Source organism: Eulemur rufifrons, chromosome 18, assembly GCF_041146395.1.
Source record: "Eulemur rufifrons isolate Redbay chromosome 18, OSU_ERuf_1, whole genome shotgun sequence".
Lineage (NCBI taxonomy): Eukaryota > Metazoa > Chordata > Mammalia > Primates > Lemuridae > Eulemur > Eulemur rufifrons.
Window position 1 is genome coordinate 1,829,656 of NC_091000.1, and position 14,962 is coordinate 1,844,617.

At 41.1% G+C, this 14,962-nt stretch overlaps 1 protein-coding gene across 1 annotated transcript in view; it reads left to right on the plus strand.

The window, feature by feature from the left end:
- Positions 1-7,383: 7,383 nt before the first annotated feature.
- The window catches only part of ANXA10 (annexin A10), a 31,635-nt gene continuing 24,056 nt past the window's right edge, over positions 7,384-14,962 (plus strand). The window contains exons 1-4 of the mRNA XM_069493672.1: positions 7,384-7,399; positions 7,622-7,702; positions 10,486-10,580; positions 13,527-13,608. Of these exons, the coding sequence (XP_069349773.1) occupies positions 7,384-7,399; positions 7,622-7,702; positions 10,486-10,580; positions 13,527-13,608 (274 nt within the window). The remainder of the gene's footprint in view (positions 7,400-7,621; positions 7,703-10,485; positions 10,581-13,526; positions 13,609-14,962) is intronic.

The window sequence follows — 14,962 nt, forward strand, 5'->3', positions numbered from 1 at the left end:
AAAATAAAAAGCTTGCAATGACATATTATTATAGTATTAATTAGGCCATTCATAAGGAGGGTTGAGTAGCATTTTTCAATCTGCTCCATGATATTTATCTTCAAAAATAAGAAAATAGCACAATTGATTATAAGAAATATCATATAGAGTGGTATATTATGAAGAGAAAAGGCAGATTACCAAATAAAATGTAAGTGTGACTCCACTGGAAACAAATATGCCATGCCTACACGTAAAGATAGGAAAAGACAAGCTGAGCACTTGGCAAACTATTTCCTCTTACGACAGCTATTAAAATATTTGACAACACTTTGTAGACAATGAAGTAAAAAATGGATTTTCTTAACTTTTTATGTCACAGATGTCCTCATTTGCCAAATTGATTACCTTAAACATATATTAACTGTCTACCAATTTTTTTAAATATTCCCATCTCTTTTTCTGCCACATATGGGAGTCTAGTCTAGCAATTATGAGCATGGGCTTTGGAATTACATTTGGGTTTGAACCTGGGCTCCATTACTTACTGATCACATAATCTAACAACAGAAATTACCCTCTCTTAAGTCTGAATTCCTTCACCTGTGGCGATAGTACCGACCTCATTTGTTTGTATATGTGATCATTTGATCCCTGAAGTTAAATAAGCTGTCTTAGTCCATTTCGTGCTGCTATAACAAAATACTTGAGACCTTGAAACTGGGTATATATAAACTTGTTATAAAGAACAAGAATTGATTTTCTCATAGTCCTGGAGGCTTGGAAGTCTAAGGTCATGGCACCAGCTTGTTCCTTGTCTGGTGAGGGTCTAGTTTCTGCTTCCAAGATGGCACTTGGATGCTGCGTCCCCCGTAGGGGAGCAATGCCGTGTTTTCTTGTAGCACAAGGCAAGAGGGCAAAGGGAGGAGCCCCTCTGTCAAGCTGTTTTGTGAGAGCACCTGGTCCCACTCACAGGGCAGGGGCGTCATGACCTAGTCGCCTCCCAGGGGCTCCCCCTCCCCACAGCACAGCTTGGTACCTGGATTTCAACAGGAATTTTGGAGGGCACTCGACATTCAAACCATAGCATGAGGTAACTGGAATTATTTAGCGCTACTCTTGTTATATATTGAAAACTCAGTAAGTGTTGACTGTTATTTTTGGATTACAGCTCTAATGGTGTGGGACTACTTCTTTTCTTCCCCTGGCTTTTTTTACACTGATTCAGCTTCCATTTGGTTGGAATCATTCTTGAGTATTATGTTTTGGAAAAGATGTATAGATTTTTCCTTTCTCCTTTCTTTTAAATTATAATTTTCTGGGTTTAAAACTTTTGAGTCCTAGACTTTTTCCTCTGGAATCCAGAAAGGCTGATCAAATGACATTTCACATTTAATTTTGCAGAAGAGAATTCTGAGGCCAATTTTATTATTTCTTTTAATATTAATATCTAAATATTAATATTAATATCTAAATATTATGTTTAATATTAATATCTAATAATATGCTTAATATTTATTTAATTAATGTTAATTATTTATTTAATATTTAATTAATATCTAATATTATGTTTAATATTAATATCTAAATATTATGTTTCACATTATGTTTCAAATGTCAATCTCATTTTCTTCACTAATATTCTCTAATATGAGGTGATCCCTTTTCATTTAAAAATGTTATTCTTTCATGAATTGAATTTTTTCTGTTTTCCTTGTTATTATTTTTCTTTCATTGCTCTTTTCTCTTCCAGATATACACATATCTCTGGATGATGGTGTAGGAAGCTAATTGGGATTGGGCACATTTGCAACATAGACTTTAGGAATGGTGGACACAGGATCTCAATATGAATGTGTTGTTTCCTGTTGTTACTACAACAAATGACCAAAAGTTTAGAGGCTTAAAATAACACAAATTTATTCTCTTACAGTTCTGGAAGTCAGAAATCTGAAGTCGGTTTCACCAGGCTAAGGTTAGGGTGTAAGCAGGGCCGGTTCCTTCTAGAGACGCTAGACGAGAAGCAGTTTCCTGCCCCTCCAGCTCCCAGGGGCCACCCACGTTCCTTGGTCACGGTCCCTTCCTTCGTCTTCACAGCCAGCAGCATAGCATCCTGCTCTCATTACCATATCGCCTTTTTCTTCTGTGGTCAAATCTTCCTCGGCCCCCTCTTACAGAAAGACATTTGGAATTATATTTATGGCCCACCCGGATAATCCAGGGCAATCTCCCCATCTCCAGACCCGTAACTTACTCACTTCTGCAAAGTCCCTCTGCCCTGTTAGAGAACACGGACAGCTTCCAGAGTCAGAAATCAGATACCTGGAGCCTCGAGGAGTCAGCAGTCATTTGATGCTCTCTGTTTGACTCTCATTAGGTTAAGTTTAGTAGTGTTCTATTAAGATAAAGTTGTTTTCAATTATATCTTACTGGAAAATTGTTTCCTGAAATAGTAACATCATGTTAATGAAGACACTCTTTTAGATTTTCATTGTAAGAGATTGTGTAGGTGAAATCAGTTCTCCTTTTTCTTTCTTTTTTTTTTCAGATTTTTTGTTATTTCAGAATATTACAGAGGTGCAAGCATTTTGGTTACATGAATTGCTTTTGCACAGTTTGACTCAAAGTTGTAAGTGTGTCCATCACCCAGATAGTGTGCAGTGTACCCGTTAGGTGTGAATTCACCCTTCCCCTCCTTCCCCTCCCACCTGCTTGGTTTCCATTGAGTTTTACCTCCATACGTGCAAGTGTGCCCCTCAGTAGTTCCAATGTAATGGTGAGCACATGTGGTGTTTGTTTTCCATTCTTGTGATACTTCCCTTAGAAGAATGGGCTCCACTTCCACCCAGGTTAATACAAGAGATATTAGTTCACCATTTTTATGGCTGAGTAATACTCCGTGGTATACATGTATCACATTCGATTAATCCATTCATGTATTGATGGGCACTTGGGTTAATTCCACATCTTTGCAGTTGCAAATGATGCTGCAATAAACATTTGAATGCAAGTGTCTTTAGATAAAATGACTTTCTTTCCTTTGGGTAAATGTCCAATAATGGGATTTCTGGATCAAATGGTATGTCTACTTTCAGTTGTTTGAGGTCTCTCCATACTACTTTCCATAGCGGATGTACTATTAATAGTTTGCAGTCCACCAGCAGTGTATGAGTGTTCCTTTCTCTCCGAATCCACACCAGCATCTGTTGTTTTGGGGCTGAGTTAGGTGATACCTCGTTGTGGTTTTGATTTGCATTTTCCTGATGATTAGAGACTTCTTGACCTCCTTGACATCTATCTGCTAAGTTGTAAAGACTTTACAGCAACTAATTTAGTAATTGGTTTATATTTATAAAAACTTCTGCATCAATTTGAAAAACAAAATAGCTAAACTTATGTTAATATCACTAGCTGTACTAGTGCTAATGAACCAGCCATCAGTTCATTTAACTTTATTTTTATTAGATAATATGTATGTCTTTATAAGCATAACACAGATATAAGCTAAAGTCATACTGTCCTTTAATATTTAATTAAGTTCACAAAAATTCTATCCCAGAGCTGCTGTTTCCCTAAAAATTCTTTCCTGAGGTTAGAGGAGCACAGGGAATAAAGGTTAGCCGCTCTCTTGAAGCTCCACGTTTTCATGTCTTCTGATTAATTAGCTTAGGGAACACCCGGCCAGCACATGCAGGCGTTCTGGGTGACCCTGTCGAGGGCACAGCCCTCACTCCCTCACTCTCCCAGACGCCACCAACTAAAGCTATCCCAACCCCCTTTGCTGAGGTTTCATGTCAACACACTGGGGTTCTGCAAATAACTGGAAATTAGACATTCTATTCTTCAGCACATTTTGGCAGCCCAGCCAATGGAAACTTCTTTTTGGCTGTCTTTCTTGCTCTGTCTGAATCCCTCCCTCTAATAGACACACACACACATACACACACACAGACACACACACACACTCTGCTTTCTTCTTTCTCTTTGAACTGACATAAAAATATGAGCTCATGCTTTTGAAATTTTGTTTTTACCTGTGGGGTCCTTTGCAAATGGAAATTTTTTCCCCTTGCAACGATTAAGAAAAAAAAGCCTCCATAGTACATGTTATTTTATTTCACATAAATTACAGTTATAATGGAAAGGGCACTAACCATGAAGTTAAATTTGGATCTGAGTGTTGGCTTCATGACACACTACCTGTGTGGCTCTGAACAACTGACTCAGCCTCATGATCCCCTCATGTGTGAAACAAGATTAATAGTATCAGTCCCGCGAGACGGCTGTGGTGATTACCAAGGAAACGCAGGTGAAAATGCCTACAGCAAAGCCTGCTTATATGAATAATGAATTTTTAAAACTACTGGGTAAACTAAAAACGTCACTGTGGTACACTTTAAACGTTCTTTGAGCTTGCGTTGTATCTGACGCATGGCCCTTGACACTTTGGAAAGCAGGAAAAGACAGGGACCCGCCCTCAGAAGTTTAAAATTTAGAGGTAAAGACAAATGCAAAAAGCAGAGGGCCACATGCAGCAGAGATGCAGTGTGAATAACAGATAACACTTGAGAGAATCTGAAAAGACTTCACATCCCAGGCAGAGTTTGAGCTGGGTCTGAAATGCTGGGTGAGCTGCAGTCCCTGTAGATGGAGTAGGTGCAGAAAGAAGGACTTTTGCCTTGCAAATCTACGTCTAAGAAGCCACTATTTAAACAGCCTATTGACAACCATGAATAAAACCCAAAGACTGATGCTGAGGGGTGTGACTAGCTTAGAGATTTTGGATAAAATCACTCAGAACCTGTCCCTGCAAGCCAGTTGTGTTGCCCAGGGGACAGTAGCAGGCCAGGGACCACTCACTTTGACAGAACTGCAGCCTCCTCTGTGAGCAGAATAACAGAAAAAAACAAACAAATAAAAGAATTAGTAATTAGTATCTCTAGATCCTCTGCCAAAAAATATATTTTTATATATATATATATATATATATATATATATATAAAATCCTGGAAGTTTCAGTGTCTAAGCTACTGAATCAGACATGTATGAGAGTTTTATTAACTTTAAATTAACAAAAGGCACTATTTTAAATTATCATATTTTGTTTATTGTTTTAGAGGAAGTCCAATTAATATGCAACCATCAAATGTTCTAACAACTAAGAAAAAAATGTCCATTAGGCAGAGAGGTGGTATCATCCCAGAAACGGTGCCATTCTTCATGGAGGATGACAGCCAGCCAGGGCTCAGGAAAGCAAGCTTCTTTCCAGAAGTAGGGATGTGTTTAAGTCAAATCATTCGCATCTTTTTAATTCGTGCTCTTTGTGACCCAACAGCTAAGTGAAGTTTGAACAATTGAAGCCACTTGGTCAAGAAACAGTATGTAATTTACTAGCAATTGTTTTTCAATTTAAGTTTAGAGATTGCTTCTAGTTTCACTAATATCACAGTGAATATTTCACACACAAGCAAAGTGGTATTTTCCAGCTATATTATTCTCCATCTCAGGCCTAGCTTTGGCTAATTGTAAATATCAAATCTATCACTAATGGATAAATATTCAATATTAGTAGTTCTGCAGGAAGTTCTGAAATAGTTTTCCCAAAGTGGTTTTGAGCAACTGGAAAAAAAGTGTGTCCTCCAAAATAAGTCCTGTTAAAAATGCCCCTGATGATTGAATACGTAAGTATGTTCTGTATCTTCCAGTCTTAGCGGGACTCAGTCGCGTCGCTCCCTGCTTTCCTGTCACACTTGCAGCATTACCAGCCACATAGCAGCTCTTTGCGAACAGGGACTGCACCTCCCACGTGTGGCTCTGCCGCTGGGCGGCAGCCCTCACTTAGCGTCGTGGACAGCCGTGGGAAGCCGAGACTTTGGCCAGACAACGAAAAGGAGAACAATCCACCACAGGCTGGTTGATAGAAACAAGAGCTAAGCTCCTCTGGCACAGTTCTGGTCACAGAAACATGCTGAACTTCTGCATAAAGACCAGATATTTCCAATATTAAACACTGAAATAAATGTGAGCATACATACCTTTAAGAAAGATTAACAAAAACAAAAAAGATAATTATTTACTCACTTACTCCAGTTCAGGGTCATGGGTGGCTGTAGCGCATCCTGGCGGCTCAGGGCACAAGGTGGGAACCGGCCAGGGCCACTCACGCACCCCACACTCACTCACACCCACACTCATGCACGCCCACACTCATACACCCACACTCACTCACACTGACCCACACTCACACACCCACACTCCCACACTGACCCACACTCATGCATGCCCACACTCACACCCACACTCCCACACTGACCCACACTCACACACCCACACTCCCACACTGACCCACACTCATGCACACCAGACACACCCACACTCACACCCACACTCACACTGACCCACACTCATGCACGCCCACACTCCCACACTGACCCACACTCATGCACACCAGACTCACACACACACACCCACACTCACACCCACACTCATGCACCCACACTCACGCACCCCACACTCACAGTGACCCACACTCATGCACGCCCACACTCACTCACTCACCCACACTCCCACACTGACCCACACTCATGCACACCAGACTCACACACACCCACACTCACACCCACACTCATGCACCCACACTCACACACCCCACACTCACACTGACCCACACTCATGCACATGAGACACACACACCCATACTCACACTGACCCACACGCACACTGACCCACACTCATGCACATCAGACACACACACCCATACTCACACTGACCCACACGCACACTGACCCACACTCATGCACACCAGACACACACACACCCACACTCACACCCACACTCACACTGACCCACACTCATGCACACACACACACACCCACACTCACACTGACCCACACTCATGCACACCAGACACACACACCCACACTCACACTGACCCACACTCATGCACACACACACACCCACACTCATGCACACACACACACACCCACACATGCACACTCACACTGACCCACACTCATGCACACACACACACACCCACACTCACACTGACCCACACTCATGCACACCAGACACACACACCCACACTCACACTGACCCACACTCATGCACACCAGACACACACACCCACACTCACACTGACCCACACTCATGCACACACACACCCACACTCATGCACACTCACACTGACCCACACTCATGCACGCCCACACTCACACCCACACCTGCTCACTCTGGGCCCAGGCAGGCAGGCCGGTTTCTCTGACGCCCGCAGCTCTGGGAGGCACCTGGAGAAACCGGGCAGACGTGGGGAGAAGGTGCAGGCCGCACACGGACTGCGGCCCGGCTGGGAAGTAATTTTTTTTGGCACCTACAGTGTAAGGAGACGTCACTGAACATAAAGACATGATGGAGGACCTGCTAGGTGAGGCTGGGGACCTTTGTAAAGCCATGAAGAGACAACAGGAAAAACGTGCCCTTGGCCTTATGAGCACGGGATGCTGAACCGCCGAGCTGTCCGAAAGGTTTCGGAGAAGCGTGAGCATTTTCTGTCTCAGCTGACAGAGTCACGTAGAGTGTCGTCTGACGGACGGTCTCGCGGTGGCCCGCCAGTCTCTGTTTGGGGAGGAAGCTGCTGTCACTGCAGGTTCTCGTGATGGAGCAGGACTGCACGTGGCTGTCCTCTGGGGCGTCCGGGACCCCATGACGGCACCCCCGCTCTGTTCCTGTGAGTCGTACTAACGGGTGGGGTTGGTGTTTGGCCCTTTTGTGCAGGACAGTCTGTACCGGGGAGGGGTCCGCGCTGGAACCGCTCAGGGCGCGCAAGATTTTTACAGACTTGCTTAAAGGGAAAAATACATGTGTGTGTATATATATTTTGTTTTAACTGGGAAGGAAACAATTCTGAAAATATCGTTGAAATGTACCAGGACAGCTGTATGGTATATCCTATTCTTTATCTGAAGAAAGAAATATCAAAAAGTAAAAATTACGATTCATAGTTTGCTATATTTCTTTATGTTTTAAAACATTAATTCTAGATTATCTGGCTACTAGAAGATAATATTTGTGCAAACGATCAAAGATGGTAGAAACTCAACTACTTGGAAATATTACCTATCTATAATGCTTGCTTTTGTATTTAATTATTAATAGCCTTATTTTTGTCTAATGTTCCCTCGATATATAGTTTTCCCACAAAGTGTAAGACTCTAATAAGTCTTCTTTTCTTACTTCTAATCATTTAGATCTATGACTAGGAAATAGGGCTGGAAATAATATGATAAAGTGAAAAGGAGTGAATAGTGTCAGCCCATAAAACTCTCGGGAATGAGGTGGAACCTCACAGAGAAACCCTGGTACGAGGAGTCGGGGAAACCTACATCGCACGTCCACGCCATTGGAAATTGTCACAGCAAACTAAGGACACCTAAGTGTTTGAAGACGCACTTGACTTATAAAGCTGTTTTCCATTTAGCAGACACTTCTCACATAATGCTATAGTGAAGCAGTTGTCATGGAATCATAGAATTTCAGAGTTTCAAGAGAGTTTATAGTTCTTCCAAAGCAGCCACCGAGCAATAGGCCCGTGTTTATGCTCCATGATTCACACCGTATCCAAGTACCTGGACTTAATAACTCACACTGAGCTTTGCGATTCGAATGTCTACATTTTGGCAAGTTGAAGACAGGTTAAACGACTAAAATATATATATATATATATATATATATCCCTTTGGTTAATAGATGGTCTAATGTTGAAATATTTTTATACACATCAAACAATTGATTAGTTGTAAACCCAGGCAAAGTGCCAGGCCTTGAGCTTTGAGAAATATTAATGGGAAGTACTGTACAAAGCACGATTTCTAAGTTAACAGAGCGTGCGATTTGGTCGTGGCCCTCAAACAAATTATCCATGTGATAAGACAGTGCTAGGTAAAGCTTACACACACGGAGGTAAGCGGTGCAAGGAATCGGGGGAAGCAAGTGTTTGGCTCAGTACCCAGGTAAATTTGGATTCAAGTGTTCTCTGTGCCACTGCGCAGCTGTGTAGACACAGTGAATTCCCCAGCCTCACTTTGCCTCGGAGCTCGCGTTTATGCAGTCGGGACAACGCACCTCTAACACCACGGGGCGGCTCTGAGGATGACTGCAGTCCGGTGAAACAGAGCTCTGTGCAGTGCTTGAAGCCCTGTAAGTGGCAGCTATTATAGCCATTCATGAGAGATAATTTTTTTAACCATGGTGACCAGAAAACACTTAACAGAGATGGGATTTGAGAGGAACATTGAAATATATACATGAACCTTCCTATATATGCGATTCATAGGAGAGAAATCAGGTTAGGAAGCTCTGGTCCTAGAACTAGTCCCGAATGTGAAAACTGGCCACATTATTTTTATTTAAACCTGGTTTCCAAGAAACATAAAATTTCCAAACAAGACACTTCCACCTGTTGCCATATAATCAAATGTGAGATTTTCACCTCAAATAAAACATCACTCATAAGCATTTCTTGGGAGGAAAAAAATGCTTGTTGGCAAAACCCAATTAAGAACTTATTAACACTTCAGGAACAGAAAAACCTAAGTAAAATAATTGGTTGTAAGATTTAATTCCATTAATGTATTTCTATACGTTTATTGAAATGATATTGGATAATTGTGAGCATTATGATAATGTTATATTAGAACGTAAATGTTACAAATGTTGATGGTATAATAATATTAATAATACACCTAACAATACTGAAAGTGAGAAGAGGGGAATCAGGAGAAACGGGAGTATTAATATCTTCATCTTTTATATGGTTGTATCTGGATCCATCTAAAACTGGAAAATTGTTCATGAAATACAATGACCCAATCCTGATGTTTTTGTTATTTCTTCTCTTAACCTGAAAGTAAGATTTTAAAGAATATTTCTAGTGCTTAAAATGGATTTTTTTAATTTAGTAAATTTTTCCATATTTCTTCATTAATCTCTTTTCATTGGATTTAAGTAGTATATATCCCAAATTGCACTTCATAAAAAGTATTTCTTGCTTTCTAGTATTTCTTGCTTTCTATCCTGATCTAGGGCACAGATACCTTAGAGTATATATAATAATTCAGTTAGCTGTATGCTTAAAATTTTGTACTTCATTGAATGTATTTGTTTCTTTCACAAAAAGTTGTTTAAAAATAATTTTGTCTTTTAAAAATATTTATCCTTCTAATTTTGTATCATTCAATGTTTATGATTATTAATTCTGAGTAGTGAGATTTAATTTTTTCTTATTGTTTCTGCATTGCTGACATTCTTTATAGTAAACATGTTTTTACAGACACACGCAAAAACAAATATAAAAAACCCTCCTCGGGAAGCCTTCCCTTGAACTCTTTCCTGTTTCTCACGTGAAGATCCTCTCCTCCCTCCAGATTCCATGGAATTCTGTTGGACTTTAGGATATAACTTACATCTGCGCCCTTGAGTTCACTGTGCACACGTCTTGTATTTCCTTCGCAGTGGAAAAACCACCCGCAGTGCAGCACACGGCTCCACCCCGCAGCGTGCTGGGCAGGACACGGGCGAAGCGGGAAGGCCCGTGCGAAGGGGGCAATGCGGGGAATTAGAGAAGGGCAGGCACACGGGAACCCCCTGGAGAACAGGGCGGTGAAACGGGGCTGGGGGCGCGTCGGCTGCGGAAGGGCGAGGAAGAGGAAACTGTGCTGGTTAATCACCTTCAGCGTGGTTGTGTCTAAAGCTATGGAAGGCTCTGGAGCAACTCTGGGAGAGGCAGAGGATGTCCGTGGCTGCATGTGCTCAGGCAGTGTAGACCATGTGGGTCTGGCCCACATGAGACCCCAGGAGCAAGGCTGAGTCAGGGCCTGGCTCGAGGGAAGGGACCTACGAAAGGGAATCCCAAGAGTTGTGTAGAACTTCCTCCTAGGGCTCTAAAAATCCTCAATTAACTAGAGATCTAATCTCAGCTCCGCTAAAACTAAGGCACGTCAAACACGCTGCAGCACCACTGAAGCGCACGCTCTAGCAGGCGCCCAGGGAGTCAGACTGTCACCCTGCGAGGCCAGCGGGTCAAACCCCAGAAGTCTCGAGGCTCTCGGGTTGTCAAGGTGTGTGCGGCTCAAAAGCCACATGGGAAAAAGGATTGAAATGTGGGTGGCTTTGGGATGCTGCATTTGGAAGGCTGTGGCTGTATGGAGCCTGGCCGCTGGATTGGCTAGGAGTAAATGAAATCGGATGCATTTATTGATGTACCTATTGATATGAGATGGTGAAAATAATTTTATCCACTTCATGAGCAAAATATATATGATTTTTTTCAGTCTGTACTCAGTGCCAAATATTAATAATTTTGAAATCTTTCTGTCAGTTTATGAAGTCTATTCATGGGATGGGGGAGGCAGTTTCTAGAACCAAATTTTAGGTACAAATTGCTCTTGTTTTTCTGCATAGCAAGTTTATGTGGCTATTTGTTCTGTCTTCTAAAAATGAGAGGATTCTTTATTCCCCTGTCGAAACCCAAATTCATAAATGACTAGAAGCAAAGATGGTATTTTGATTCACTTGTGGTAAGAATTCAAACTGAAATGACAGGCATTAGAATTTATTTTGCCTTGGGCAAGTGATACTATTTCTAAATCTGTACATTTTCAAAGCAAGAACAATAAAATAATCTTAATACATGCACACACATTATTTTTCACTGACACATTGACAAATGTACACTTGTTCAAAATTGCCAATTTGTCCTAAAACCAGAACAAAATAGAAACCTGTATATCAAAAAAGGCATTGCATTAAACGTATGAATTATGAAAAACACCTGAAACAACAGACTTTCAGATTAAACTACTGTTACTAGCTTAAGTTAAAATTTGTGTCACAAAATTAGTGGGTTAGATTACAGTCAGTTAACCAAGCAGTCTGTATTCATTGAACACATGCTATTAAATCTTTGCCTCAGTTCTGGTCCACATTATATCTCAGATGGGATTCTAGGTTAGTCACCCTTGCAGCCTGCATTGACTCACCCTTTACATGGCTATAAATTGTTACTACTGGAATGCAAATCAAGTCGTATCTCTTTCTTACTTAAAAACACAGATGTCTGAGAGTAATCTCGTCTCTCCACCCCCAACTCTGTGTCTCCATACTCATGTGCCTCAACTACCAGGTCTTGCCAGGCCATGTACTTGTTCACGCGTCTGGTTGGGGTGAATTTCTGCCCTGTCACCAGGGATCAGCTCTTTCCCCTAAACCCTCTTCTCCAGGGTAATTCATATTTGTCCGTTGGATTTATTTCTGTTTTGTTTTCCTACTGCAAAACAATAAATGTGATAAGTATAATGACTGAAAGAATCTGCTTCATTCCACGAACATAGTTATACTTCTAAGTATGAAAATACGGCCCTACCACAATCATTGTATGGTTTTTGGTATATTTCAAATAGACAACTTTATGTTTATTCATATCAGTGAAACAGGATCCAAACTGAATTTAGTTCTCAGTTTTATGTTCCTAATTCTACAGATCCTTTAATAAATATTTTGGTATTGGCATATGTGTATTCATTTAACTACTGATAGAAATTATGGCTTAGTCTTGTTCTCATTAACTACTTAATTTCAACTGTCAGATGGTGGGCACTGGAGCACTCCATCTCCAGCTAAGACTGAATAGCTGCGAAGAGCTCAGTGAATGTCCGAGTCCTCAAGGCCCAGGGACTCGCTTGCTGTGGGAAGGCATTTCCCCCAGTGTTTCTGGGCACACGGACAGCAAACGGAAGAGCTGCCCTTAATATTGATAATCCTTAATTGACAGCTCTGTGGTGCTGAGTGTGGTCCTGTCGTGCTTAGTCCTGGCTGGCTCTGTCTAAAACAATCAACCACAGGGATCACAAGCTGCCCTAAATGTTCTGCCATTTTATTACCGGCGAGAGAGAGAGAGAATTGAAATGGAATGTCTGTCTGTCTGTCAGGTGTTTGTGTTTTCCTCTGCAACTGTGAGCTTCAGTTGAATAATCTCTGCCCTGGCTACATCACCTAGATTTTTATGTATCTCATGATCCAAATTCAAACATATCGATTTTCTCTAATATGAATTTAGGGCCCCTTATTTGCAAAAAAGCTGTGTTGGCAAGTGCCACTTGTCATTCCTGTTAATGACAGAAATTGCCCCAATACAGTTGTTTTCTCAGTTCCTGAAAAATAGTCTCTAGTTTCTAAGAAAATACATACTGTTTGTTAAGAAGACAAATATTTTTAATTTGATTCTTGCATGTTTCTACTATTGGTTCTGGTGTCACAGTTTCCTATTTGAAAAATAGATGATGACATAGCAGAGGCCAATGGATATTATAAAATAAACTCAACCAAATTTGCTTTCTACAATTACACACAATTAGGACATGTGTGTTTAATAGACGTGTGTGCATGTGTTATCGTAGCTTGAACATATAAAAGACACTTCTGGTTTCATTTATCTGTAAAAAATGTTAAACCTTTCATGTGAGTTACAACCATCTCTCATCGACTCTTCCCGCCAGATCCAAGGAACCATCTTCCCGGCGCCCAATTTCAACCCTGTGCTGGATGCCCAGGTGCTGGGGGCAGCTCTGCAGGGCTTTGGTGAGTCGGACCATCTCTACTGACTTGTATTGTAATTTCTTCCGTTTGACTTTCTTAGAAGGCTATACTATGAGTAAAATAGCTGGTGTCTTATAAAAGGCAGACACAAATTAAACAAAAAACTGGGCAAAGGAGTGGAATGAGAAGAAAAGTGATAGAAAAAGACAGTAATGGTGAACAGACTTCCCTTGAGAAATTGCAAATCTAACTTTGACATGTTTCACTGAAATCCTTCAATGCCTCATCACCAACCACTAAATGAAATCACAAACTGAAATAGATACTTTAATCTAGGATAAAGCATCCCTTTTTGACTTTTGCCTTTTTTTTTTTTTTTTTTTTTTTTTTTTTGCTACTTCCACTTCCAGTCAAATCAAACTTCTGGTTATTCCCCCAAATGGCTCTGCTTTTATTTTATTTTAACATCTCTATAAATTGGCCTAATTATGGCATTTTCTTCTCTCATCTACTTTTCATCCAAATTCTCTTCTTTCAAGAATCTGTTCAAATGAGCCTCCCTCTTTGCGTCCTTCTCGGGGCACTGCAGGTTCAGCCCGCCTGCCGGCCGCAGCCCCCGACCTCCTGTGCCCACCTTGTGTGAGCTAGTGTTTGCCCCCGCCGCTCACCAGACTGAGAACTCCTAGAGCGTGGCTCTGGCATGCAGGTGCTCAATAATAAATGACGCTAGAGTTTAGAAAAAGAATAGAGAAAGAAGAAGGGAGGGAAATTGTTGGGTTCTTTTTTAAAAGATCTAATCTTTAAGATATGATATGGAGGTATGAAACATCCGTATAGTTTCCCAAAACAAAACCTGTTTTAAGAAGACTTCTGAAGAGCACAAAGATAAACAGAGACAGCACAAAAGAGACGTTTGGGTAAAACACGCAAAGCCTTTCCTAAGAAAGCCAGCTCTGAACTTGAAAGACAAGGCTGCCGTCGCGGACCTCCTGTCTGTACACGTCTGCGGGCTCCACTCACCACGGCGTCCCTCGGAAAACAACATGGAACTTTAAATGTGCTCTCTACAGTTGACGTTAGGAGCTTGCAACGCTTTTGTGCCTTTTAAAATATAAATCATCACCAGAAAAATATAAAGACAAGGTAATGAAAGTTGCGAATTAATTTTTTCTTCTGGAGTGCAATTTTTGGTTTAAAACCACAGATCACAGCAATCTATTCACTAAAAAGTTTTTCTTTGCTCCAGTTTCAATTTTCCTGTCATTGCAATTTTAGGGTCAGAATATGGATTCATTTTGACCGTAGTAATTTGTTGCTTGTCAGTGTTTGAGGCTGAAGTATTTCAGGTTTTGGGTTTGACTGCAGGCTGTCCACTGGGGCACGCCAGAGCAAGAGC